Source organism: Pogoniulus pusillus, chromosome Z (assembly GCF_015220805.1).
Source record: "Pogoniulus pusillus isolate bPogPus1 chromosome Z, bPogPus1.pri, whole genome shotgun sequence".
Lineage (NCBI taxonomy): Eukaryota > Metazoa > Chordata > Aves > Piciformes > Lybiidae > Pogoniulus > Pogoniulus pusillus.
This window is the reverse complement of record NC_087309.1, coordinates 92,055,798-92,079,113: the sequence shown is the minus strand read 5'-3', so window position 1 is coordinate 92,079,113 and position 23,316 is coordinate 92,055,798. Positions and strand designations below refer to the sequence as shown.

General features: G+C 38.8%; 1 protein-coding gene across 3 annotated transcripts; it reads right to left on the bottom strand.

The window, feature by feature from the left end:
• Positions 1-450: 450 nt before the first annotated feature.
• DCP2 (decapping mRNA 2) lies at positions 451-22,258 on the bottom strand. 3 transcript variants are annotated; one of them, XM_064140144.1, is made up of 11 exons: positions 22,023-22,255; positions 17,552-17,703; positions 15,604-15,731; positions 15,126-15,224; positions 10,427-10,579; positions 9,366-9,478; positions 9,160-9,267; positions 8,260-8,383; positions 7,872-7,979; positions 6,357-6,408; positions 451-5,734 (listed from the first exon to the last, which is right to left on the bottom strand). In XM_064140144.1, exons 1-11 carry the CDS (start codon positions 22,073-22,075, stop codon positions 5,568-5,570), a joined length of 1,257 nt encoding a protein of 418 aa, XP_063996214.1. In that variant the 5' UTR covers positions 22,076-22,255; the 3' UTR covers positions 451-5,567. The 3 variants fall into 3 exon arrangements, with proteins under 3 accessions (XP_063996214.1, XP_063996215.1, XP_063996216.1); XM_064140145.1 differs by having other exon boundaries at positions 451-5,731; positions 22,023-22,254; XM_064140146.1 differs by lacking the exon at positions 10,427-10,579 and having other exon boundaries at positions 22,023-22,258.
• Positions 22,259-23,316: the final 1,058 nt, after the last annotated feature.

The following is a 23,316-nucleotide window of genomic DNA, read 5'->3' as shown; positions in this document are numbered from 1 at the left end:
CCACATATTCAGCTCTTTTAATAGCAAGTATGTGGACGAAAAAACCCACAACTATTTCATAAATATTTGAAAAGCACTGATAGAGGTTCAAATAGTTTCTTCTCTTTAAGAACATATTTTTGCTTTCCATTCTGTTGGGCCCCTCATGCACCTTTATGATAGACTTTAAAAAAATAATACTTCCTTTTCTGACACTGTATGCCATCAGCGCAAAGGACTGGCTTAAGGCAATATTTAAAGATTTTACAGCAAAAGAATAATCTGTACCAGCAGCCCAGGCTTCACATTTCATAATGTTCCACAATACTTACATTCATATTTCAGTACTTCAGCATGTTTAAACAAAGTAATTTAATTTTACAGAGAAAAGTAATAGTAGAGGAAAAAAAAATCAATTTAGTCATAGTCTCTCAATGAATGACAAATCACAATGATCAATACGGCAGACACTGCAGGTAGTAAATCAATTTTATTTACTAAAACTGAAGAGTTGAGTAATGCATACTTTCAAGATAACATCATGGAAATTCAATAAATCTGTAACTCTACATGGCTTTAACCCTATTACCTGTACGTACTTTCCATTTAATTATCATTGATATGTGACTTACATAGCAGTGTGGAAAACACATCAGGTTCCTGAACTTTAAACAGGAGAAGACAACACTCTTCATGTATGAGCCATATAATCAACACTGACTCCTTAGTTTCTGCCAGGCATGCAACACTACACAGAAGTTTTCTCTTTGGGCAGCAATACCTGAGTCAGCCTGGGTCCCGCAACATGTACAGCAATCTACCATAATGCCAAAAAATAATGAATAAAACACCACTTTCTTTTGTGGAGTCTATTTTGCTTTTTGAAGTGGCTTGCAAACCCAGCTAAACTGCTCTTAAGGGCTGAAGTACAGCTTCCATATACTGCAGTGCCCTGCAAACATAAAACAGGAGCCTTAAGTAATTTTGTTAAGTATAGGCTTCTGAAGTATTTGCTGAAAGCTCTTAATCCTTTAGTTTACCTTATTTCTTTTCTGCCTTTAAAAAAGGCCAAAAAAAAAAAAAAAAAGCTTACTCAATCTGTAAAATATAAATGGTTCAGGTCTCTAGCTTAGTAACTTTGCTCAAACATGACTTTAAAAATTTGCTCAGTTTTTCCTCAGTGTTCAACAGTGTGTTGCAGAGAACCAATTTTGCAGGATCTATATTCTGAAAACCATGTAAAGGCCTTGTTTTAAAATAATTAATGCTGCATAAACTGTAATACTATTTTCTTAAATGCCTGGAACTGTACTTCATAAAGGAAGCTGGAAACTAGTTCTTCTAGCAGAAATGATTAACAATGGCAAAATAGCATTTTCAGTTAACATCATAGTGGGCTTATTACAGCTTAAAGAGTCTGTATCCTGTTAAGTTTTGATTTTGATAAGTTAAAAACTTATTTTGATTTTGATAAGTTAAAAACTTCTTTTTAACCTGCAAGGATTGAAGGGGGAATTGAAGACACTTCTACTTTCCAGAAGTACTTCAGAGCTAAGAATTATTTAAAGGTAAGGGTTTCTGTGAAGACAAATCTACTACACAGTAAGTTAAGGTGAGCTTAATATAACATTTTCAACTAAGAAACGTTAAAACATTTCAATGTACTACTACTAATCCAGAATACATCCTCTTCCATGACCTTGACTATTGCCAATGTAATTTGTTTTCCTTGGCAGTTCACAATCTATTTGAAACAAAGAAATGCACACATAGCACAAATCCTACTGCATCTACCAGTTCTTATGTACAGGATTAAGAACAGTGCAAATACTAGCATTTAGCCTACTTTCATTCTTAAACTACACTAAATGCATTCCACTGTGCAAAGTGGGATTATACACCTAACTTACTGTAAGAGCACCTTCCATTAGTTTGTAGAAATTTACTGTAATAAATATTTTTGTTGCCTGAAAAGCTGAAAAATGGTGATAAAAAAATTAACATATAAGCAGCAGATTATTTAGCAGTGCAAAACTTATTTTCTGCAAGTAAACTGATTTTAAATTATAATAGCCTCTTTCTTTAACACTTCTTAATGAGTTGAGCTAACACATTTATAGAGCATAGTTAATGTCCTATTGCAAAATATTAAGGTCTAATTTTACCTCTGAAAAATAAAACAAAGCCCAACAAATGGGCTGTCAGTCACCTATGGAGCAGCACTACTGCTTTGTACCACAGACTGTTAAGGGTTTGGATTCTTAGTCTTGCTTTTTGTACCAGAATGACGAGTGCAGCTATTAACTGCAAATCAACTAAAGCAACTGTACTACAGTAAGCAAAACATGGAAAAAATAATTTATCTGACACTCTGAGAGCAAGCCTGTTACAAACAAGCAGACCTGAAACCTGTCTTGTTTTTAAAATGAACTGTTCTAATAGCGATATGTGGGTAAAGTATGGTTAGTATTTTCCTTCAACGACCAAATTCAATTATAAGTTGGAGCACAGCGCAGAAGCCTGGAAACAGCCTGTACATTTATTAGAAATTATTTATGCAAGTGTGGTCTGAAGAATTTGTGTAAAAAAATACTTTTGATTATGCAATAAATAAAGCTATTTTCCCTCTTTTTCCCATTACCACTGCTTCTAGACTACAACCTAAGTAAGACATGCTACTTTCAAAAGTGCATGTGTACATCAAGGAGATGAAGTTAATAGCATTTCAGCATAGAACACACATCATTCAGTTAGTCAGCTCTCTTCCCAGACTGAGTTGAAAGTTTAGAACATTCTGCGAATACAGTACTAAAAATCTCACATATCAGATTCCCAGCATGCACACATTCATAGTTTGTGGTTTGTTTTTTTATTAAAAGTTTATTCCATGACTTCAGTGTTCTTGAAATTGAAGAACGACCTTTATAGGCAAGCATTCCCCAATTGAGTACTGTTTGTTTTTCAAGTACCTCAGCATCAGCTCTTGAGTTTGTTGTCTAGCTCCCATAAAATAAAGGCTCAAATTCTACATCTCTTTGTTATTTCTTCACTCGACTACCGAAGATAGTGTCAACTGTAGTTTTGAACTCAGAAATACACTTAATTATAAAAGAATGGCTAAGACATATAAACAATAGTAAACCATAAAAAAATGTTCACAGTGCAGGGCATGATGGAACCCATAAGGTAGATCATATGCCACTACACTTAACATGGTTTTAGAGATCTCACTGAGAAAACAAAAATAAATGCTACTGCAACAAACAGTACCCTTATACAAAGAAGTGTTAGTTATTGCATATTTATCACATTTGCAACTCGTGTTAAGGCTAGATTTACTAAAATCATGACATATGTGTAAGATTCACTTCGAGCTGCTTAATGAAGCAACCAATTACCTCTTACATTGAACTAACCTTTCACTAAAAGCCTGATTCAGTCAATACAGAGCACAGCTAGGATCACCTATTCAAAAGACACATATGCTTTGTTAAAAGGACTTCCTCTGTCTGGGGCACAACTTCCCACTTAACAGAAGCTCCAAGTTCTGTTTCATCAGCATACCCCTTATTTAACAGAGCACTAATTGAAATAGAATAGTAATTTGTCAAAAAAATCAACTTAACTTATTAAAGACTTCCACAGCTTGATAACTCACAAGGCATGATTAGGTAATTCCACAGGCTGTAGCAACCATGGAATATGTACATAAAACAATGCCTCATCATTGAGTAAAGGCATTTTTGCTGGAAAATCAACTACTAGCACTAAAGAAGTAACTAAAGATTAGTTTTCACCTGAAGCTGCATGAAGCAACACCCTCTATCATTATCTCACCTTTGAAATTACTGTTCTTCACTATTTACTATTTTGAACAGCATCTGAGTACAGTTTATTGGTTGGCTAGGTTTAAGAATTAACAAACAAACAAACACAAAACAAAAAAAAACCCACAAGAACCCATTAGATCACACTATTTCACTATTTGGTCTTGAGAAACAAGGCCACTCTGGGCTCTTGTCCTCCAGAAAGAGGAAGTGATGCCCTTTGTTTGTCCTGTTGACTGATACAGAAGTCCAGCATCCCTATCACCAAGACTGCTACAGCATTAGAGTCCCACTTTGCCAGATGTCAGGCAAGTAAATAAATCAGATAGCTTTAAAACTATTTCTAAGAAATAGGACAAGATTAACAGATTACAAAAGGTAAATGAAGTAGGGTGCTTGAAGGAAGACCAGGATTTTGCTTTTGGATGACATCTAAGTTGCATAAAGACTCAGTGCATAAGCATACACTGCAATGAGACAAAGGCATAGTTCGTTCAGCCTATCAGATTACCCAATTACTCACCTTTATTTTAATGTCCATTTTGAAATCTGAAACAACATGCTTGCTACCACAAGCTGCTGCAAAGTTATTTCAGTGCAAAGCACATGTCCAAAATCCCTTAAGCTGAATATAAAGACAACAGTTCATCACCTCAACTCTATGTTTTTATGTTCCCCCCCACGGCAATTTAAAAATATTTTTATTAAGAAAGCATTACAGCTGACAACAACTGAGGCTATGTCATTTAAATGCTAACTGCAAGTGCGATTCAATATTACTGGACATATACAGAGCATATGCTACACAAGATCTGAAGACAACAGCACAGAACACAATACTGCACACCCTTAGAATAGTCATTATAAACCAGATTAAGCCACTTAGTGTCACACAATGATTCTATTATCCATGCATCTACCTTCCTCCTCACTGAGATCTAGATGTTTATTTACATTCAGTATAAAATCTACATGATTAACCTCCCACAGATGAGCCTTAAACTTTTGTTTTCTGAAAGCAGCTGCAACAGGGATAACACAATGTTTTACAGCTTTTTCTTACTCAACTGGGGACAGCACCCAAGAGGGGAAGCTTTATACTTCAAATTACTAAATTCTACTCCATTTTTCTATCCTTTCTGATATGAGAAAGAGTAGGTGCAAGAAGTCAACATGCTGTATAGATTTGACTCCAAGTACTGCTGATCACCAGCCAACAAGCTATCAGTGTGAAGGAGGGGAAGTGTTTTAAACAGGCAGTCATGACAGAAGGAATGACAGGCTGAAACTAGGTTTGAAATGTGCAACTTGGTTTCAAAATCATTAGGACAGAGGAGCCCTCTGAATATCAGTTTCAGTGCCGCTACCATAATATTACACTACTCATCAAGTCCAATAATTTACATCAGAGAAGTTAAAACACTTAGTAAGCTGGCAACTTTTTTTTTTTTTAAATGTCAAGGTCATTCTACAGAACACACAGCAAGTAAAAAAAAAAATTAAATGCCCTCTAATGTATGGATAGGAACTGAACGCTAGAAAGGTACTATTGTGGACAAAGGCTACACTGCATTTAAAGTGCAATACTTGACTATGTCACTCCCATACTGCAGAGACAAAGCCCTTCCACAACATCTGGTCAGTCCCTGCACTTCTTCTGAAAACAAACAAATAAAAAACTCCTGAGCAAGAGTAAGGCTGAATAAAAAACCCCCTCAGCTGCAACAGTAAGTTTGATTTTTGTTCCTACTAAGTTTGCTGTCAGAAGTCAAAACTTTTCATTATGGCATCATGGTCAAACTTGAAACTCAAGAAAGCTCTTGATGAGCAAGCAAATTTGTAAAGGCCACTGCATCCCACAGAGTGTCCCTCTATGTGTTCTGGCAGTGTGTCTTCACTGGAGCAACACATCTCATAGGCTGCATCTGCTTGAAGGGAAAAAAGCATGGAGTAAACTTTAAACACAGTAACCAACAAAAGTACCAATAACAATACAAAGCCATACCTCAAAGCTATATTCAATTAGTGTTTATGACAAAATCTCTAAGTCTGAATCATAAACAAAAGGTAACTCATAACCATATTTACAAGTTGCTGTAACAAATCTTAAGTCTCAGTAATCTAGGGAAAATTTCAACACTCAGTTTTAACCATAGGTGTTGTCTGCTATTAGGAAAGAAATATGGCCATGTTATCAGAACAATAAATGAAGAACTCTGTGCACTCTCCAGAGTAGTCCAGTATCAATCACAGCTTACAACTAGCAGGACACAAAGCCTTCAACCTATATTAAATTAACAGCACTATGTTGATTCACTTACCTTTTGGTTACGTTTTACTCAACTACCTGGTATCACCTGACAGTACTGATAACTACAACATGAAGCAGCACATAAAGTAAACAAAATGAAAGAATTCCAAACCTCAAACTGCTTTGAAAAATATGGCCTTGTAACACTTGACAGGCTAGTATACAAGGAAAAATCCCTGACCATTCAGGTGCTTTCAGTCTGTAGTGTATGACATGGAGAAAAATCAGACTGCACTTGCCTGTTTCAAAGTTATCTTGAAGTCTTCTTGGATTAAGCCTTTTTTCACATTTCTGGTGAAGATAATGGCAATACATTACACACTTCATAAAGAAACAACATTCTATTTCTTAGGAGTACAGCTTATGCATCAGCTAAAAGGTGTGCTGGTTATGTTTGCTTCAACAGGCCTCCTGATGTATGACTCGACATGAATTCTATCATGTTACTTTATCTAAAACACACTTCAAATCCAGAAGTGTTTCAGAAACACAGTCAACAAATCACTTTTTAAATGAAAGAGGGTTCTTATTGGTTTTGTTAGTTTGCTTGGAATTTGGGGGTGGGTTTGTTTTTATTATTAGTGCTTTCTAAATGTGAGAAGCTAGAAAGGTGTGGAATTGAAAGTGCACATACATAAGCCTGGTCTTCAACTGGCTTGTCCCAAAAAAACAAGGGGAATGAATTTGCAAACATGCTGCTGCTGACAATTAAATTAGCACACATTAGAGTTACAAACTTCAAACTCTCCAGGGAAAAGTCCAATTTTAGCCCTAGGTATGCTGTTCCAAGTATACAAATGCAGATAAAAGAATGGTCACTTTGTGTGGATTAAGACTTCCCTGGCTTTCAAACTGTATTAGAGAATTATGACTGGGACATGAAATACATAAGCATCAGAAGACTGACAATCATAACGATGCAAATTAGACATCACAGCAAAGTCTGTGGAGAACCTACAAAGTAACTGTGGAATATTAACAGTCCCACTTATTTCAATCAAATTCTACAGATTGTCTTATTTTCTTTTCTATGCAGTCAAACTTCTGGGCAGTCAATCCTTTGACTTTTTGTTCTACTCTCAGACCCAAAGGCAGGATTTTACAGAAACATAAACGTGCATCCTGAACTTCTACACAGAAAACAGAAGGCAATAAACACAAGCCAGTTAGGGAAGAATGTACCTTGCAGCTGGTAAACAAGAAAAACTAAAGCCTAGAGAAGCCAGCTGAGCCGCACAGAGAACTGGGACTCACTGCTGCAAAGGGCCAGTGAAGTAGAACTGGAAAGCCATGAAAAACAAGGGTGTAGGAAATAATAATGAATATTTTAAAAATATATTTAAAAAAGCAAATAATCTCAGTAAGCCTGGAAGGAAATTAAGTCTGAAAGGAAAATGTAGGAGTTTACAAGCTACTGTAGTGGTACACTAAGTTAAAAAATTTGTATATGCACTGACAAATAATTACTCTATAGCAGGCTATCACATAATAGGAATGTGGAAAGCCGCAAAACTGTCTACTCAAAGAGCTGACAAATTTTCAACTGATAAAATGAGACTTACTTCCAAAGTGTAAACTTTTAAGTTTTGTATGCTTAAGAAAGGTAAGAAATGTAGTATTTCTATGACTGCATACCAAATAGTCTGGTCAAATAGAGTTCTGACAGACATGCACTCTACTTCCTTCCAGCAGACCACTGCCTTGGACATTTACTAAGCATTACTGGAACATGTTCATCACTGCACATTTCTTACCAAAGTATGGTTTTGCTTAACTGGTTGACTGTGGACTCCATTTGTTCGCTTCTTCTGGCTGGAAGTGTCTTGATACTGCTTTCTGCCATTGCTCCTCAAGCTCTGACTCTGGCATTAAAAGTATTTCAAAGTTATACACAGAGGAGAACACAACAGTGAGCATCAATTGCTATCTATAACAAAACCAACACAACTGTCACCTGATACCCACTACCTCAAATACTGGATAAATCTAAGAAACCTCAAGATTTTTCTTTTTTCTGTGTCTCTATTTTTGCAGGTTATGGTAATAAAATTCACTGTCTTCACACCAGAAGGAAACCTTTACAAACAAAGACATCCATTTAAAAATTTCTAAGTGTAAATGCTTTCCTAAGAAGCAACCTACCTTTATTTTCAAAACTTCAGACATCTCAGTATGGCTATATGGCTTCTGTGGCTGTTTTGGCTTCACCCACTGTTCTCCTGAGAAGCCATCTGTAAACACTTGCTGACTACAGCGAAGTTTTGATCTAGTACAGGAAAAACAAACTCAACTTCAGCTCAACTTCAAGCCTCTTGATTGCAGAGGAGAAATACAAAATAACTTTCCAGTTGATTTAAAAAAACAGAAGACAAGTTCAAATAACGTAGTCTGGAAACTGTAATAATGTGTCCTGCATTCACTCAGCTTTGTTTCGTCTACTGGTATAAAACCTGTGCTCTGCACAAACAGCTGGCTAGGTCCACATGAGCATTTCCGCTGTTGTCATGAATGCTGGTGCTGACCTGACTCCATTTCCTTTGGGACCAAAGGTTTTAAAGTCTGCTTTACTGCTTTTAGCTCAGCTGAATAAAAACCCAGCAACACTTGTTCTCTTAATGACTCCCAGAAGTCTTATCTATCTAGCTACTTCTGATAGTACACATAGTCCTACCTCAGAGAGTCGTATTTTTCCTCTATGGAAATGCCAAATGCATTGAACTTCAAGCACTGAAAGTTATGTACTTGTTTTAGCTTCCTTTCATTCTTTTTTGATTTTTTTTGATTTCTTGATGACAGAAGAAACTGCTTCAGTTCTGGCATATGTAAGAATTTGCCAAAGTACAAAAGTGTATCATTACAATAATTAATTTCTCATACCACTTACAGTCCAAAACAATATATCTGCAATTTTTTCCCTCTTTATTATTAATCCATTTTACTATTGGAATATGACTACTCAAAGAAAGAAAAAGGGCAAGCAGCATTGTACAATCTATGTGTTATTGAAAGGCATGCAGATGTTAAACTGACCTGGGTTCTTACCTAGCTTTTTCTAAGTTGGGCTTACAGGGTGTGCTTCCTGTAGATGAAAATCCATTGTCACTATCCGAGGAATCTCCATTCCTTCGGGAAATCCATTCCCTCAATGGCCTGTGAGCAAGGAGAAGTGCAACAAGAAATACTTACTAAAGCAAATCTGAAGAAATTAGAAGTTGCACGGTTGAGCAGTTGTCTTATTGAAAACATACCTGATGAAGGGAATTGCCATAAAAAATTTGTTAGGTGCCAAACCCAGCTTGGACCTTGGGGTCATGTCATTTCTGTGGCATGGTAACTTGTCAATAGAAAACCACTCAATATTCTAGGGAAAAAAACCCAAACAAGAAATAAAGTCAAAATACTCACTAGTGTAGCCTTACAGAATGTTACCAATGTGTATCAATCACAATTATTTTCCTTAATTAGAAAATTACAGTGGAAGACTTCATTAATAGACTACACAGGGTTTTTGACAAAAGCTTAATTAACAATGGGGCTATTCTTCTGACTGCAACTGCTTAGTAACAGATTGCACAGCACACATTCATGGCGATATATGGTACTTAAAATATGAAAGGTATTATCCAGCAACTGAATTCTGAATAAGCATTTCAAAAAAACCAAACAAACCAACCACTGCCTAATGAATACTGTATATAAAGGCAGAGGCTTTAAGTAACTTCCAAAATCACTACTAGTCTTGATATTTAAAACACCATCAAAACCAGACCACCAATACTAACTTCAAATTTATCAGAAAGAAGAGTTTACTAAGTTGCCATTTCTGTCATTAGAGAAGTTTTTTCTGTACTTCACACATCATCATTTAGCTATTAAAACTGTGTACTTTGCAGAATGCTGTTCTGCATTATCAATCCTCTGTAACTACAAACACTAAACACTAACACTTTGTTGAAGCAGACATTATGTGCAAAAATAGGCCATTAACTTCAGAAAATTCAGTTGTCCAGTAGAAACTTAGCTCAAAAGTAAAAATAACTGAATGGAGAATTGGTCCTGTTCTAGTTCAAACCAGGACACTAATGACCTAATGTTGTTTACATGATGAAGACTTTAGACCAGATGGTCAAAATCAGTATTTGCAGTAGAATAGCAAAAAGTTGACAAGACTCTCTACAGTGCAGATTATTCAAGGCACTCAATACGCTTGGCAGTTTCATTAGTTCACAAAGCTTGCTTTAGGGAAAAAAAAAAAAAAAAAAAATCAAGCTTCATAACAAGGTTCCTATAGATTGAAGATAGCACACACCCGAATTTCCCTTCTGGTTTTGGGATTGAATTTTGTGTTCTTGGGAACTCCTGGAATGATGTACAGGCGTGCTAACTGATCGTTAATTCGCAGCTCAATGTAATCTTCTTTGCAGATATAATCTTTTATGTCAAACCCAGTTTCTTCAAACACCTGAAAATCATATAGATGAAATCAATGTATGTATTCAGATATATCCTTTCAGAACCTATTATCGCAAGGGAAGAAATTACTATTTTTCAGGCCTTCCCATGAAAGCAGACCACTGCTGGGAAAAACAAGTTCTTACACACAGACATATGATCAAAAACAGAAAAATAATTTTAAACCCTATGTTGTTCATACTTCCCTAAGACACAGAGACATGTAGTAAAAATTGAAACAACTCTATCACACTTTACGTAGCAGTTTATGAATATGAATGGGGAGTCTCTAGCTGCCCCTTTATGCCACTGCATGTTTGGAAATCTTTACAATTTGGAGAGTAAAAACATCTTTGAATTCCAGCAAGGTTTACTCATACCTCAATTTCTGTATTTTGACAATCTTTCTACTCAATCTTTTGACTCCAATACACATAAGCATTTTTACATTCATAACAAAATGAAGCTACAGGGTACCAAAACTTGTATTACAAAATTCTAACTGCATGTTCACACTGACAAAACAAATTAAAAACTACACTGTCAGCTACTCTTAAGAAAAAAAATCAGGAGTGTTCTGCCTTGATGGAAATTACTAGAAAGGCAGTAACATTTTTTAAAAAAAACATTTTATTTTACGTATTTCATGGTTTTGCAGGGAAGGATCATAGATTCACAGAATGGTCTGCATTGGAAGGTACTTTCAAAGGTCATCTAAGTCACAGTATCACAGTACCATCAGGGTTGGAAGAGACCTCACAGATCATCAAGTCCAACCCTTTACCACAGAGCTCAAGGCCAGACCATGGCACCAAGTGCCACGTCCAACCTTGCCTTGAACAGCTCCAGGGACCGTGACTCCACCACCTCCCCGGGCAGTCCATTCCAGTATCCAGCGACTCTCTCAGTGAAGAACTTTCTCCTCACCTCAAGCCTAAATTTCCCCTGGCACAGCCTGAGGCTGTGTCCTCTCATTCTGGCACTGGCCACCTGAGAGAAGAGAGCAACCTCCTCCTGGCCACAACCACCCTTCAGGTAGTTGTAGACAGCAATAAGGTCACCCCTGAGCCTCCTCTTCTCCAGGCTAAACAACCCCAGCTCCCTCAGCCTCTCCTCATAGGGCTTGTGCTCGAGGCCTCTCACCAGCCTCGTCGCCCTTCTCTGGACACGCTCAAGCATCTCAATGTCCCTCCTAAACTGGGGGGCCCAGAACTGAACACAGGACTCAAGGTGTGGTCTAACCAGTGCAGAGTACAGGGGCAGAATGACCTCCCTGCTCCTGCTGACCACACCATTCCCGATGCAGGCCAGGATGCCATTGGCTCTCTTGGCCACCTGGGCACACTGTTGGCTCATGTTCAGGCGGGTATCAATCAGCAACCCCAGATCCCTCTCTGTTTGGCCGCTCTCCAGCCACTCCGACCCCAGCCTGTATCTCTGCATGGGGTTGTTGTGGCCAAAGTGCAGTACCCGGCACTTCGAGCTATTGAACGCCATCCCACTGGACTCTGCCCATCTGTCCAGGTGGTCAAGGTCCCGCTGCAGAGCCCTTCTGCCCTCCAACCCAGCCACATCTGCCCCCAGCTTGGTGTCATCTGCAAACTTGCTGATGACTGACTCCATGCCCTCATCCAGATCATCTATGAAGATGTTAAAGAGGATGGGGCCCAGCACTGAAAGTCCAACCATTTCAAACTCAATGAGGCTGCTCAAAGCCTTACTTGGAAATACATACCTTTGACAACATTTTATACTACAAACCTTGTGTATTTGAACAAGATGCATATCAAGCGCAGCTAATAGCTTAATTCAGATCATGCCTCTAAGGGTGCTAAGTAAATACCCGGGTTTCTATAAACTTCCCAGTCCTCAAAATCTCAATAGGAAATACAAGAACTCAGAGAACATGTAAGGTCGGTGCCAGCATCCAAAATATTTTTGACTGTGCAGCCAAACCACACATGGCCGATCATACAACTGCGACTTCTTTGTCATCATCCCCCCCTTTCCCTTTCCCCACAGTAGGATCAAAAGGAGAACCCGAGATTAAAAATTTTTAGAAGGCGGTTACAACAAGGAGAGATTAAAAGAACAGTACAACACACAAATGGACAGAAGGAATAACAACAAAACTAAAGTCGTCATATTTAACAGCAACTAACACAGAACTCAATAGCCTCACTGCCAGCCCTGAAATGAACCACTCCAGCCCCTCCCCCACCCCTTATACAGCACACACAATGTTCCAGAATATGCCATTTGCTGGTCCAGCTCCCAGCGAAGGCCATTAACCCTACCCTAGCTGAACTCGTTACAATGCCCAGACAATGCAACATGCGTATGAAAGCAGATTCATGCTGAATTATGTATTATCCCCAGGGTTACCATGCCTCACTGCAAATAATCCAAAGTAAAAGAATAAACTGAGGACTTTTGAAGACAATTAAAAAGAGGGACAGGATGTTCAGTAAATCTCCAACTCAATCTCCATCTCCTGCAGGTTCATAAAACAGAACCAAATAACTGCACATTCAATAATAATAGCAAGAAATACTCAAGATAGGTTATGCAAAATACTAATGTACCTATTCATATCAACAAATTTAGTTTAAATTGTGTGTTTTAAACTTAAGAGAAAATTAAGCAAAGTATAAGAAAAAAACAGAAGACTTTAATACAACGCAAAAAAATCACCAGTTATTTTTAAATTAACACATACAACCCTTATACCAAAATAAAAAGTAAGCCTTCTACCCATCTAATTACATTAAGAACAGTAGATTTTGGAAGGGAAAAAAAGTCACCACACTCAGTCTCAGTTAAGAGAACATATGCTTTTCTTCCATATTTCTACTAGATCATTTTTTCCTTCCTAAATGACCCTTCCAGATTAAGAGAATTCACTGTAGAAAATCCCTTCAGAGTAATCACCTATTTAGTATGGTTTTGCCCTCATCACCTTCCAAAACACTAGTGAATGGTGTATAGGTACTACCCAGTAAAATCTCCTCAATTAGACTTCATACAGATATAGAATACAGTTTTAGATCTGTGCTAACTCCAGTAAAAGCAGGTAAAATAGTTAGACACAGATATTACAGATATCCTGATTCTGACCACATGCAAGCCTTGAAAAATTTACCAGTTTATACACAGCATCTAACTTGATGGAAAAAGATCATTAACAACAATGTTGATCACTAGCATAATCTAATAAATAATCCAAAATCAAAACAATAGATTTCCCCCCCCATATAACTATGCCCACCATAATGATTTCACTAACCTAATTTGAATAAAGGAAGGCAGCATACTTCATGTCATTCCTTCCTGAAGCAGTTAATATCCACTATGCCTATCTATTTTTATGGCCTACTCTCTCTTGTGCTGAGTTCTTCAGAGCAAGCCTAGAAACACCTGACAAGTAAAAGTTTAACTGAACAAGTTATTAATTGGGCAGTGGGAAAGAGCTATGCATTAAATAACCAAGTTAACATAATCAAGTCTCTGCTCATCTTTCCCCATGCCTTGAGGTCTGCAATGACAGTCTACTGTATCTGCATCTCAGCTGTTTTCAAACTTTGAGAAGTCATTTGGTACTACGTAAAATTCTACACTCTGAGATCAGTAACTACTAATATGACAGTGTATTTCATGTACGTCCACTGCATAACAGTGGAACGTTAAGATCTAACACCTCATTTTGCTTTTCCAAGTTCATATTAAATAGACAAGTTGCATAGAAAGTACCATCTGGGGAAGGAGAAATAAGTAATTTTTCATTCATACATCTTGGACAGCTGTATTAAGAGTAATTATTCAGGTACTGATTCATTCCAACTGTGAAGAAAACTAATACATCTTACTACCTTCCCTCACCTTAATTTCCCTTCTCAAAATTTCTAGGTGTATTATGCTATATGAACAATTAATTCATGCCAGTAGTAATATTCTACAAGTAACTTTTATATGCAACTTCACTATATATCTAATTATGCATCAGCAAAAAAATCAGAGACTATTTTATTTGCCTTATACATTGATCTGTGCTCCCGCATTACTGAAAAATAGAGAAGTACGGATCTTCACAATTTTTACATAATTTTCTACAACATCCAAGTCAACTGTTCAGCCTCATCACATAGCCCAGTATATATAAGCTAAATTTCCATTCTTTTTTATAATTATGGTAGCCCTTGAAATTTGTATTTTCAGGAGCCACAAGTATGTAAGATTTCCCAAACATCAAAAAAATCCTTAAGAGTAAATTGATAGTTCAGCCGAAAATTTTTAAAAATAGTATTCACTTAACATAGCAAGTTAGTGCAAAAAAACTAAAAACGTCAATTATACGGCCACATCCTTGATTACCACTCTGGAACTCAGAAAAGCACTAAAACTGACAGCTAAGGCTCTTGCAAGAACAGACTATTTACTTACCTATTTCAATAAAGAGATAGCCAAGGAAAATGTCTTTTTATCTAACACATATATACCTGCTCTCAGCAAACTGTCAATTCTTTAGCTTAAATTTAAGGGCACCAAATATCACTTACCTCTCTAGCAGCACAGTCATGAGGAGCCTCTTCTTTATTTACTTTCCCTTTTGGAAATCCCCAACCAGACTTTGCTAAATAGCCCTGAACGAGAAGAACCTGAAAAATACAAGGGAGTGTGCCTGTCAAACACGTGCTATTATAACCGATTTCATTAAATGTGTTACCTTCCCCAACCTACTCTTCTCCTAAAGGATATCTCAACTTGGAGGAAGGAACCCATTAGGTTTTCTGTATTTTAGCTAGAACAGTGAAATTTTTAATGGGACAACACTGAGCAGAAAAGCAAGGAGAAGTGTGTTTACTGTCTCCTGTACTGTACTTCTGTACACACTAAACAGTGTCAGGTACTGCTAGGTCTTTGTGGATCTGAGCCATTTATTTTTACCTCCAAATAACATGTAAACAACAAAAAATATTAGTCTGCCATCATATGTCATCCTTTCCTATCCTCCTTAACAACTATTTCCATACTTACATTTTCAAGTGTTTCATCGAGAATAATTGCACCATAGGTTGGCACTCCCATTTTGTATTCCTTCCACTCATCTAAAACTTTGTGCACGTCTTCACCTTGAGGCAGTAAGAAAGGGCAGTGATTGAACAGTACAGCAGCACGTCAAGGGACATATACACACATAGTTTCAAATTACAGGTAGACATAAAAAAGTAATCATTAATGATAATCATACTCCTTTTAATCCTTTCAAGATATATTCTCCTGGAAGTAAAAATTACCATGACTAATCATAGAATGGTTTAGGTTGTAAGTGACTTCAAAGATTATCCAGTTCCACCTCCTGCCATAGGCAGGGACACCTCCCACTAAAACAGGTCACTCAAGGCCTCATCCAACTTGGCCTTGAATACCTCCAGGGAAGTAGCATCCACAACCTCTCTGAGCAACCTGTTCAGTGTTTCACCACCCACACTGTAAAGAACCCTTTCCTGAAATCTAGTTTTAACCTCCCTTCTTCCAGTTTACACCCATTAACCCTCGTCCTGTCACTACAAGACCTTGCCCCTCCCCAGCCTTCCTGTAGGTCCCCTTCAGATACTAGACGGCCACTATAAAGTCTCCTTGAAGCCTTCTCTTCTCCAGGCTGAAGAGCCCCAGCTCTGGTAGCCTGTCCTCATAGCAGAGGTGCTCCAGCCCTCTGATCATCTTTGTGGACCTCCTCTGGACTTGCTCTAACAATTCGATGTCCTTCTTGTGTTGGGGGCTCCAGAACGGTACACAGTACTCCAGATGGGAGTAATCCATAATCCAGTAACAAAAAAGAAAATGAGATGGCACAAGGCTACTTGTTTGAAGGAAGGTCTCCCATTGAAAATTATATAATCATCACTTTGATTACGTATTATTCTTAAAACATTTCTTGTTGTTACTGTTTTCATTTTGAAGCAAGCAAGACAGACAAAAGTACAGTTTCAAGTCAAGGACAACTCTCTGCAGGGGAATTTGCCATGGAGATGCAGATTCCACGAGTCCTTCCAGCTGCATAGTGACCTTTACAAACCCTGTGAACATTGGCTGGGGCCCTGAATGGTGCCACTGGGAACCTCTGAGTGCCTAGCAGCAAGTGTTATAAGAGAAAAGGTGGAAAGGAGACCAACACATGACCTCATTCCTGCCATGCCTGCTCTATGGTAGAGGGAACAGGCATAGGACAGTTCAGCTTGGATTGGCAACAATGAGCTGTCCTAGAACCTCCCCAAAAAGAGAGGAAGAAAAAAAAAACAAACCACAAACAAGCCACGGCCAACAAAATAGCATCCTATTCATAGCTGCATTCCCCATCAACACCCTGAACTGTGTTCACAGCTTTTCTTCCTATTGCCTCCACCTCTTCATCTACTTGCGCCTTTGCTTCCCTGGTGTAATGTCTACTGCAGGCATGACTGCAACAAGCTCACAGGTGTGGCCCTTCTACCTCCCTTGCGGGACTCTCAAAGTTCTCCCTGTGTAGAATTTGTCCATGCAGAGTTGTCCTGTAGTCAGCCACAGAGAACTGGCCTCAGACTGCTGACCAGAGAGAATTATCCCACTTCAATGGAACACACATACCACCTTCAGATAGGGACATAAATGTTAGGGTATTTACTTTGAAAGGGATTAAATTATGGAGATGAAACAGCATTAAGAGCTCCAACAGCTCATCTCTGAAACTCAGTGTGACGAAGCACAACCACAAGAAAAAGTATTCAAAGATCAGAAATCACCAGTCTTCCACAGCTCTTTAGTGGATGCCACAGAACTATGAAATCAGTAAACATATAAAATTACACATCTAGTGGTTATTAACTTTTACTCACTAATGCATGAACAGATATTTTCCTGCTCCAGATATCAAATTTTATTAACAATATTCAGGTTGTACTTTATAAATTGAGGCAGAAAGCAATCCCAGTTACAAAAAGGATATCAGCTTTTGCAAAGTCTCTTATCCCACACTGAGGTAATCCTGGTGTGTTTTGCATGTAGAAATCCAAGTAAAACCAATGGGCAAGTTCAATTTGAAAGCACACTCTGATTGCATTGTCTCTCTCTTCACTTGGAATATGCAAAATAAACCGGCTGCCAGGAAAGAAAGAAAAAACACATTAGTCGAATTTATTGATCCCAGTAAATCCAACAACAAAAATGCATTGTAACAATGAAATTCCTGATCAATTATCACAAAGGAACGGACTACCAGATGTTCCTGCTGATTAGAGGTTTTCACATTAAAGTAAAATTAACTTTTTATCCAAGAAAATGAATCATGACTTTTTTCCACAAAAGTCAATTACAATGAAGTAAATAAACTAGCTGTAGTGAAAATAGAGGGGACAAGAACATGCCTATATTACAGGATACATTAAAGGAATGCCCATATTATGGGAATTAAACTATTTTACATGTCCAGTAAAAAACATCTGCAAAGTCTGATAACAGATGTCAGTGTACTTTTTTCCAGACACATTTTCACTTAAAACTAAAGTTGTTCATTTCTGTGGACTGTAAAAATTCAGTACAATACTTTGCAACAGAACATGGGCAATTGGTTTATTTTTCAATTTACAGTTTATCTCAGATACACAAAATCACAAACATGGAATGATAACCAGTACTCACTGTATGATAGCTTATTTCACTTCAGTAGAAGCAGCATTAGTTATTTATTTGCAAGGTCCAGAACAACAGATTTTTTTTTTTTTAATTTGAAATTTGAGGTCATCCATCTCATTGAATTCAAACCATTTGACAGCAATCTTTTACATTCCACTCCAAAGTACCACCATCACTTAAATTCCAAAAACATATAATATCATTCCAGAACAGGAAAAAAAATAAGACATCTTTACATAAAATTTGACATGTATAAATTGTTCAGAGATAGCAAAAGTAGTTGCCTCTCCCAGACACTCTGTTCAAGGACTGCCTGCCTGGCCATTGGAAACCGACTTCAGGGTTTCCGTCCAGGCTGAAGGACATGATTGTTGCTCTCTCCTAGTTCGACAGTAAGAAGTCTAGCACATATCCCAGGGACACACACAACAGACACACAGGGGAGACTAACACAGTTTGTCTTCAAGTTCACAAGCATATATGCACGTGCACAAGCCACAAGCCAAAAATCCAGGCTAAGAACATAACCCAAATCCACGCAGAAGTTTGCACATCCATTGTTGTAAGTCACCACAGATAATAAATGTGGAGCTTTAGCCCAATTAACTGCAAATTTAATAGTATGTGTCATTTTATATCAAAACTGATTACTGAAAAAAGAAACCCACTCATTCTGCACAGTACCTAAAAACTTAAGCTCAAAATTGCAAAAATAAAATAAAATAAATGACAGGATAAAGGTTACCCAGCAGTAATTAACACTTTTTAAAAACGATTTGAATTAAAAAAATACCAGCCAAACAAAAAGAATTACCACACCTTCCCATTAAGACAAAATTAAGAGACTAGTTAAGGCACCTTTGTATGCTTTTGGAGCTATCAAGAGCCATGGGAATTACCTGCAGAGACTGAAACACCTGTAGCTGCCCCAATCAGAAAGATTTAGACTTCTCAGTTTAAATAGTTGGAATAGCTGCCAAGTGATATGAGGATTCACTTGCAAGTGACTTTGAGTAGCCTCTGTGTGGAATGTTCCTGAGTTTCTACCCAGACAGAAGCCCCTGTGAGGCTCAGCTTAAAATCCAAACACATTTTAATTCAACAATACATTAAATTGATGGAATTGGCACCAGCCGACAGTGGTCTTTCTATCACAAGGAAATGTATCCAGCAAATAAAATGCCAAGTACAATGAGAAGTACTGATGATTGCATTTCCTGCATGCAAAAACTTCTAACAACTAAGAGTTTTCTGCAAAGAATCTCGGCGTTGCAATTCAGGACAAAAGAGAACAGTTCAAAAGGAAAATAGTTCAAAAGTACTGTGTAGAAGTCTGACAGATATTCTATCACTCTCAAGATACAAATAAAAACAATAGTTTTGTTTTGAGGATATCTAAACTTTAATTTAGATATTTTTGTTTTCAAATATAACATTAAGAAACATAAAACATCAAACTCCGAAACACTTTAAAAAATGTTTCAAGCTGCTAGGCAAGCTTAACTTATAATTATAGAATCATAGAATGGCTTAGGTTGGAAGTGACCTTAGAGATAATCTACTCCAACCCCCCACCATGGGCAAGGATGCCTCTCAGTTAAGATTCAGCTGCTCAAGGCCTCAACTCGGCTGCTCAAGGCCAAATCCAAGCTAGCCTTGCACACCCCCAGGGAGGAGGTGTCCACAACTTCCCTGGGGAGCCTATTCCAGAGTCCTACCACCCTTGGACTGAAGAACTTCTTCCTAAGATCCAGTATGTACCTACTCGCCCTCAGCTAAATTTCATTGTTTAGCTATGTAGGATTAATGTGAATGCTTGCTTTCTCCTAAAAATTCACTATTAGTTATTTAGATTTGCAGATCACACTCCTACAGTTAATATAAAAAGATACTCTAGTATCTGTACACTGAAACTAAGTACTAAAGTTTTACTTGCTGACAGAATCATAAAAAAAAATAAGCACAAGGTACAGGGTTTTCTGGAAAATATTTTTAATCTTTTCAGTAACTGAGTATGAAATACTGTTTGTTTCTTTCTACCACATTTTCCACTAATATCATATGTGGATTGAAGAACATGTTAAGTGACAGTTTAGTAAGTTTCATCTAGAGCTAACCACCTTAAGCACTGATCTTCTACTTATTCTATAGTTTATCTTCTTCTTTGTTACTTTCACATCTTCTGCCAATGTCCAGGCAAGGAAATGTATTCGAAGAAGGGTTAATCTGCTAGCACTAATGAAAGTCAGTAAGATGAATAAAGAAAAGCTGAAGAGTGAGACAGATGGTAATTACAAGCACATGATGTAACATTCCAAGGCTTTTGCTTGTTTGTTTGTTTTTAAGTAAAGCCACAAGACTACAGTCATACAATTATAAAACAAAACACCACTGCAAAGGTAGAAGAGCACAGCAGCTCAGAGGAACACAGTAAGACAATGGGATTGACATTATAAAAATGTAAGAGCTGGTGACTCAGCCACTCCACAGGAGTGACACTAGTAAGTTATCTCAATTTTGTAAGCAATCCCCTCTGGATTTTGCAAAGAAATCACAAACCCTGGTTCACATGTGAGCAGGAATCTAAAAGACAAGTTCCACCTCTCTGTCGGGAGCCCAAAAGAGACACGACGGAAACACAAACATACTTCAAACTTTGAGAATTAAATATTTACTTGCATATTACAAAGTTTTGTACAAAATACATCACAGAATAAGTGGACTAGCCTTCATCTCTAACAAGTTTTCCCTCTTATACATGAATACTTTAACTGGGCCTCTTTGAAATACTAAGGATTATTTCATGCCAAATAAACACATCCCTTTTCAGCATCATATTCTGAGGATAACAGATTAATTTAGTTCAAAGGGCTGCACCACAGATGATCAGAAGCTGAAATCATAAGGGGAAAAAAGCACCTCCCCAAGAGAAATTAGAATCCATGTTTCATAAAAATGTAAACCTTTAGGAAAAGGACAGTTAATCATTTCACTCTGAAATACCAACAAATGGGCGAGAACAGTTTCACATCAAAGGATATGCCGCCTTTGGTTCTCCCTTTTCTGTCTCAATGGAACATTCTCTTTCAAGAGAGCTAAATAAGCAGAACGGACTTCCACCTATTCTAAATGAAAGTAGACTTCTGAACAGCAAGCGTCGTTATCAGTTCATCACTCCACACACTGTATCAACCATATGCTTCTAATACTTCTTTCACCCACCCAAACACTGCTGACAATTTTACCTTCCTCAGCAAAACAAGACGAGCTCCTGAACACCGTAAGAAAAAAAAAAAATCGCAAAACCACAACGTCTTGTCTTCCATATTTGACTTCATCCTCGCCGCCGATTTATCTGATAGAAGCGCAGACGGCGTAAGCACTCGCCACTCCCGCCCGGACAGCTACTCGAAGGGGGAACTGCCTTGCGCGGTGAGGGGTGTCGACACAGCCCCTTACGCTTCTCGGTCGCTGCAGGACTACCGACATCACCCCATCAAACCAGGGTTGCCCCTTCCCCCTTTGGAGTCCCACCAACCCACAGAGCGCCTCCAGCAGCCCGGAGCGCGGCGGGCCTCACGCCATGCCGGCTTAATGGCCTCAACGCCTGCTTGCATCAGGCAGGGGAGGGTAGCGGGAAGAGAACGATGACGGAGCGAAAGAGGGAGACATTCCCCGCCAGGGATGCACCGCGGCACCGCTGGAAGGGGTCGCCGTGATGTCGCCCGGGGGAGCGATGAGGTGGGTATGAAGCGGGCCTGGGGACTCGCCCGACCTACAGCTACCTGCACAGGTCATCCAAGACGCTGCTGGGGATCTCGACCCGTTTGGTCTCCATGGAGAAACCCGGTTCATCCCGACACAGCGATGCCTGAGCCACGGTTCAGAGGCGTGGGCGAGACTCCGTGATATCCGCCCGCGGGGAGCGGGACGGAGAAGGAACGCAGGTGAGCGGCAGCTTCTGCCGCCAACCGCCTTGGCCCAGCAGTTCCAGGCTCCTCCCGCCTGGTGGTGCAGCCCGACGCGGCCAGCCAATCACTTGAAAAGCTACTGCAGGAACGAGGTGATCTCAAGAGGCAGCCAATGGCGGTTGCGGCCAATGTGTGGCGTCATTGTCGCGTAAATAAGGGGAATGCCGCTTACGTCAGTACACGACACGCCAGCTGTAGAGTATGCAGTTGTGGCCGCTGGTGGTGACGGGTTGCTCCGTGGACCGCGGCCTCCACCGAGGAGAGTGCTGCTGTCGCCTCTGCCGCGAGGTGTGCCACATAGCGGGTCTCTACCACGCCGAGCGTGCCCCTTCTCGGCGTGTCCTGCAGCCCCGAGAGAGCCAGTTTCCTCTAGGTCACGCTTTGCTTTTGCCCATTAACTCATGCAAAACCTGTGTAGTTAAAGCTGACACACTGAGATGATAGTATTTCCCCAGAGATAAATCTACATACAAGCCCATACAAGGAATGAGCATGCACAGAGATGAAGGCGAAGCTGGCAATGCCTTTTTTCAAGATGCATAAACAGTAAGGATAGTAGGAGGGTCAGCTAAAGCACTAAGAAGTGTACCTAGTACTCAAAACAGCTCTAAGCAACCTGCAGAATCACTTAGCAATGTACCAAATTTTTTTAAAATGTTTCCTTATCAGTCAAGACTGGCGGCCAGTCACAAAGACAACAATAGAATGGTGGGAAATGATGTTTGTTGTCTATTTGCACTGGGGTAAGGAAAGAAGGTAGCAGAAAGTAATGACAATGGAAAAAAAAAGCTGTTTGTGCAGACAGAAAGGAGTCTCAGAAAAGGTGCTAGACTGCACAGGAAAAGCAACAGTTGAGGGTGAAGAACATTTTGCTTGTAAAAGCTGACCAAAGTGGCAGGCAGAATTGCACTGAATAGGACAATGCTGTCAGAAGCCATACACAGAGCTCAGTAAACATGTTTGCTGCTTATGTTAATTAGAAAAGCTGGCTGGTATGAAGCTTGCCTGGGTCATCAGAAAAAGGCATTAATTCCTCTCAGGCCTTCAGTAAGTGGTTTCTATACTAAAATCTCCAATAGAAGATAGGTAATGAAGGTAATGGGGAAGG

Coding starts and splice junctions, on each gene's coding strand:
- DCP2 (XM_064140144.1), bottom strand. CDS start 22,075: ATGGAGACCAAACGGGTCGAGATCCCCAGCAGCGTCTTGGATGACCTG. Junction 15,225..15,603: donor TCGATGAAACACTTGAAAAT/GTAAGTATGGAA, acceptor TGTATTTTTCAG/GTTCTTCTCGTTCAGGGCTA. Junction 6,409..7,871: donor TTAAGCAAAACCATACTTTG/GTAAGAAATGTG, acceptor TATCTTCACCAG/AAATGTGAAAAAAGGCTTAA.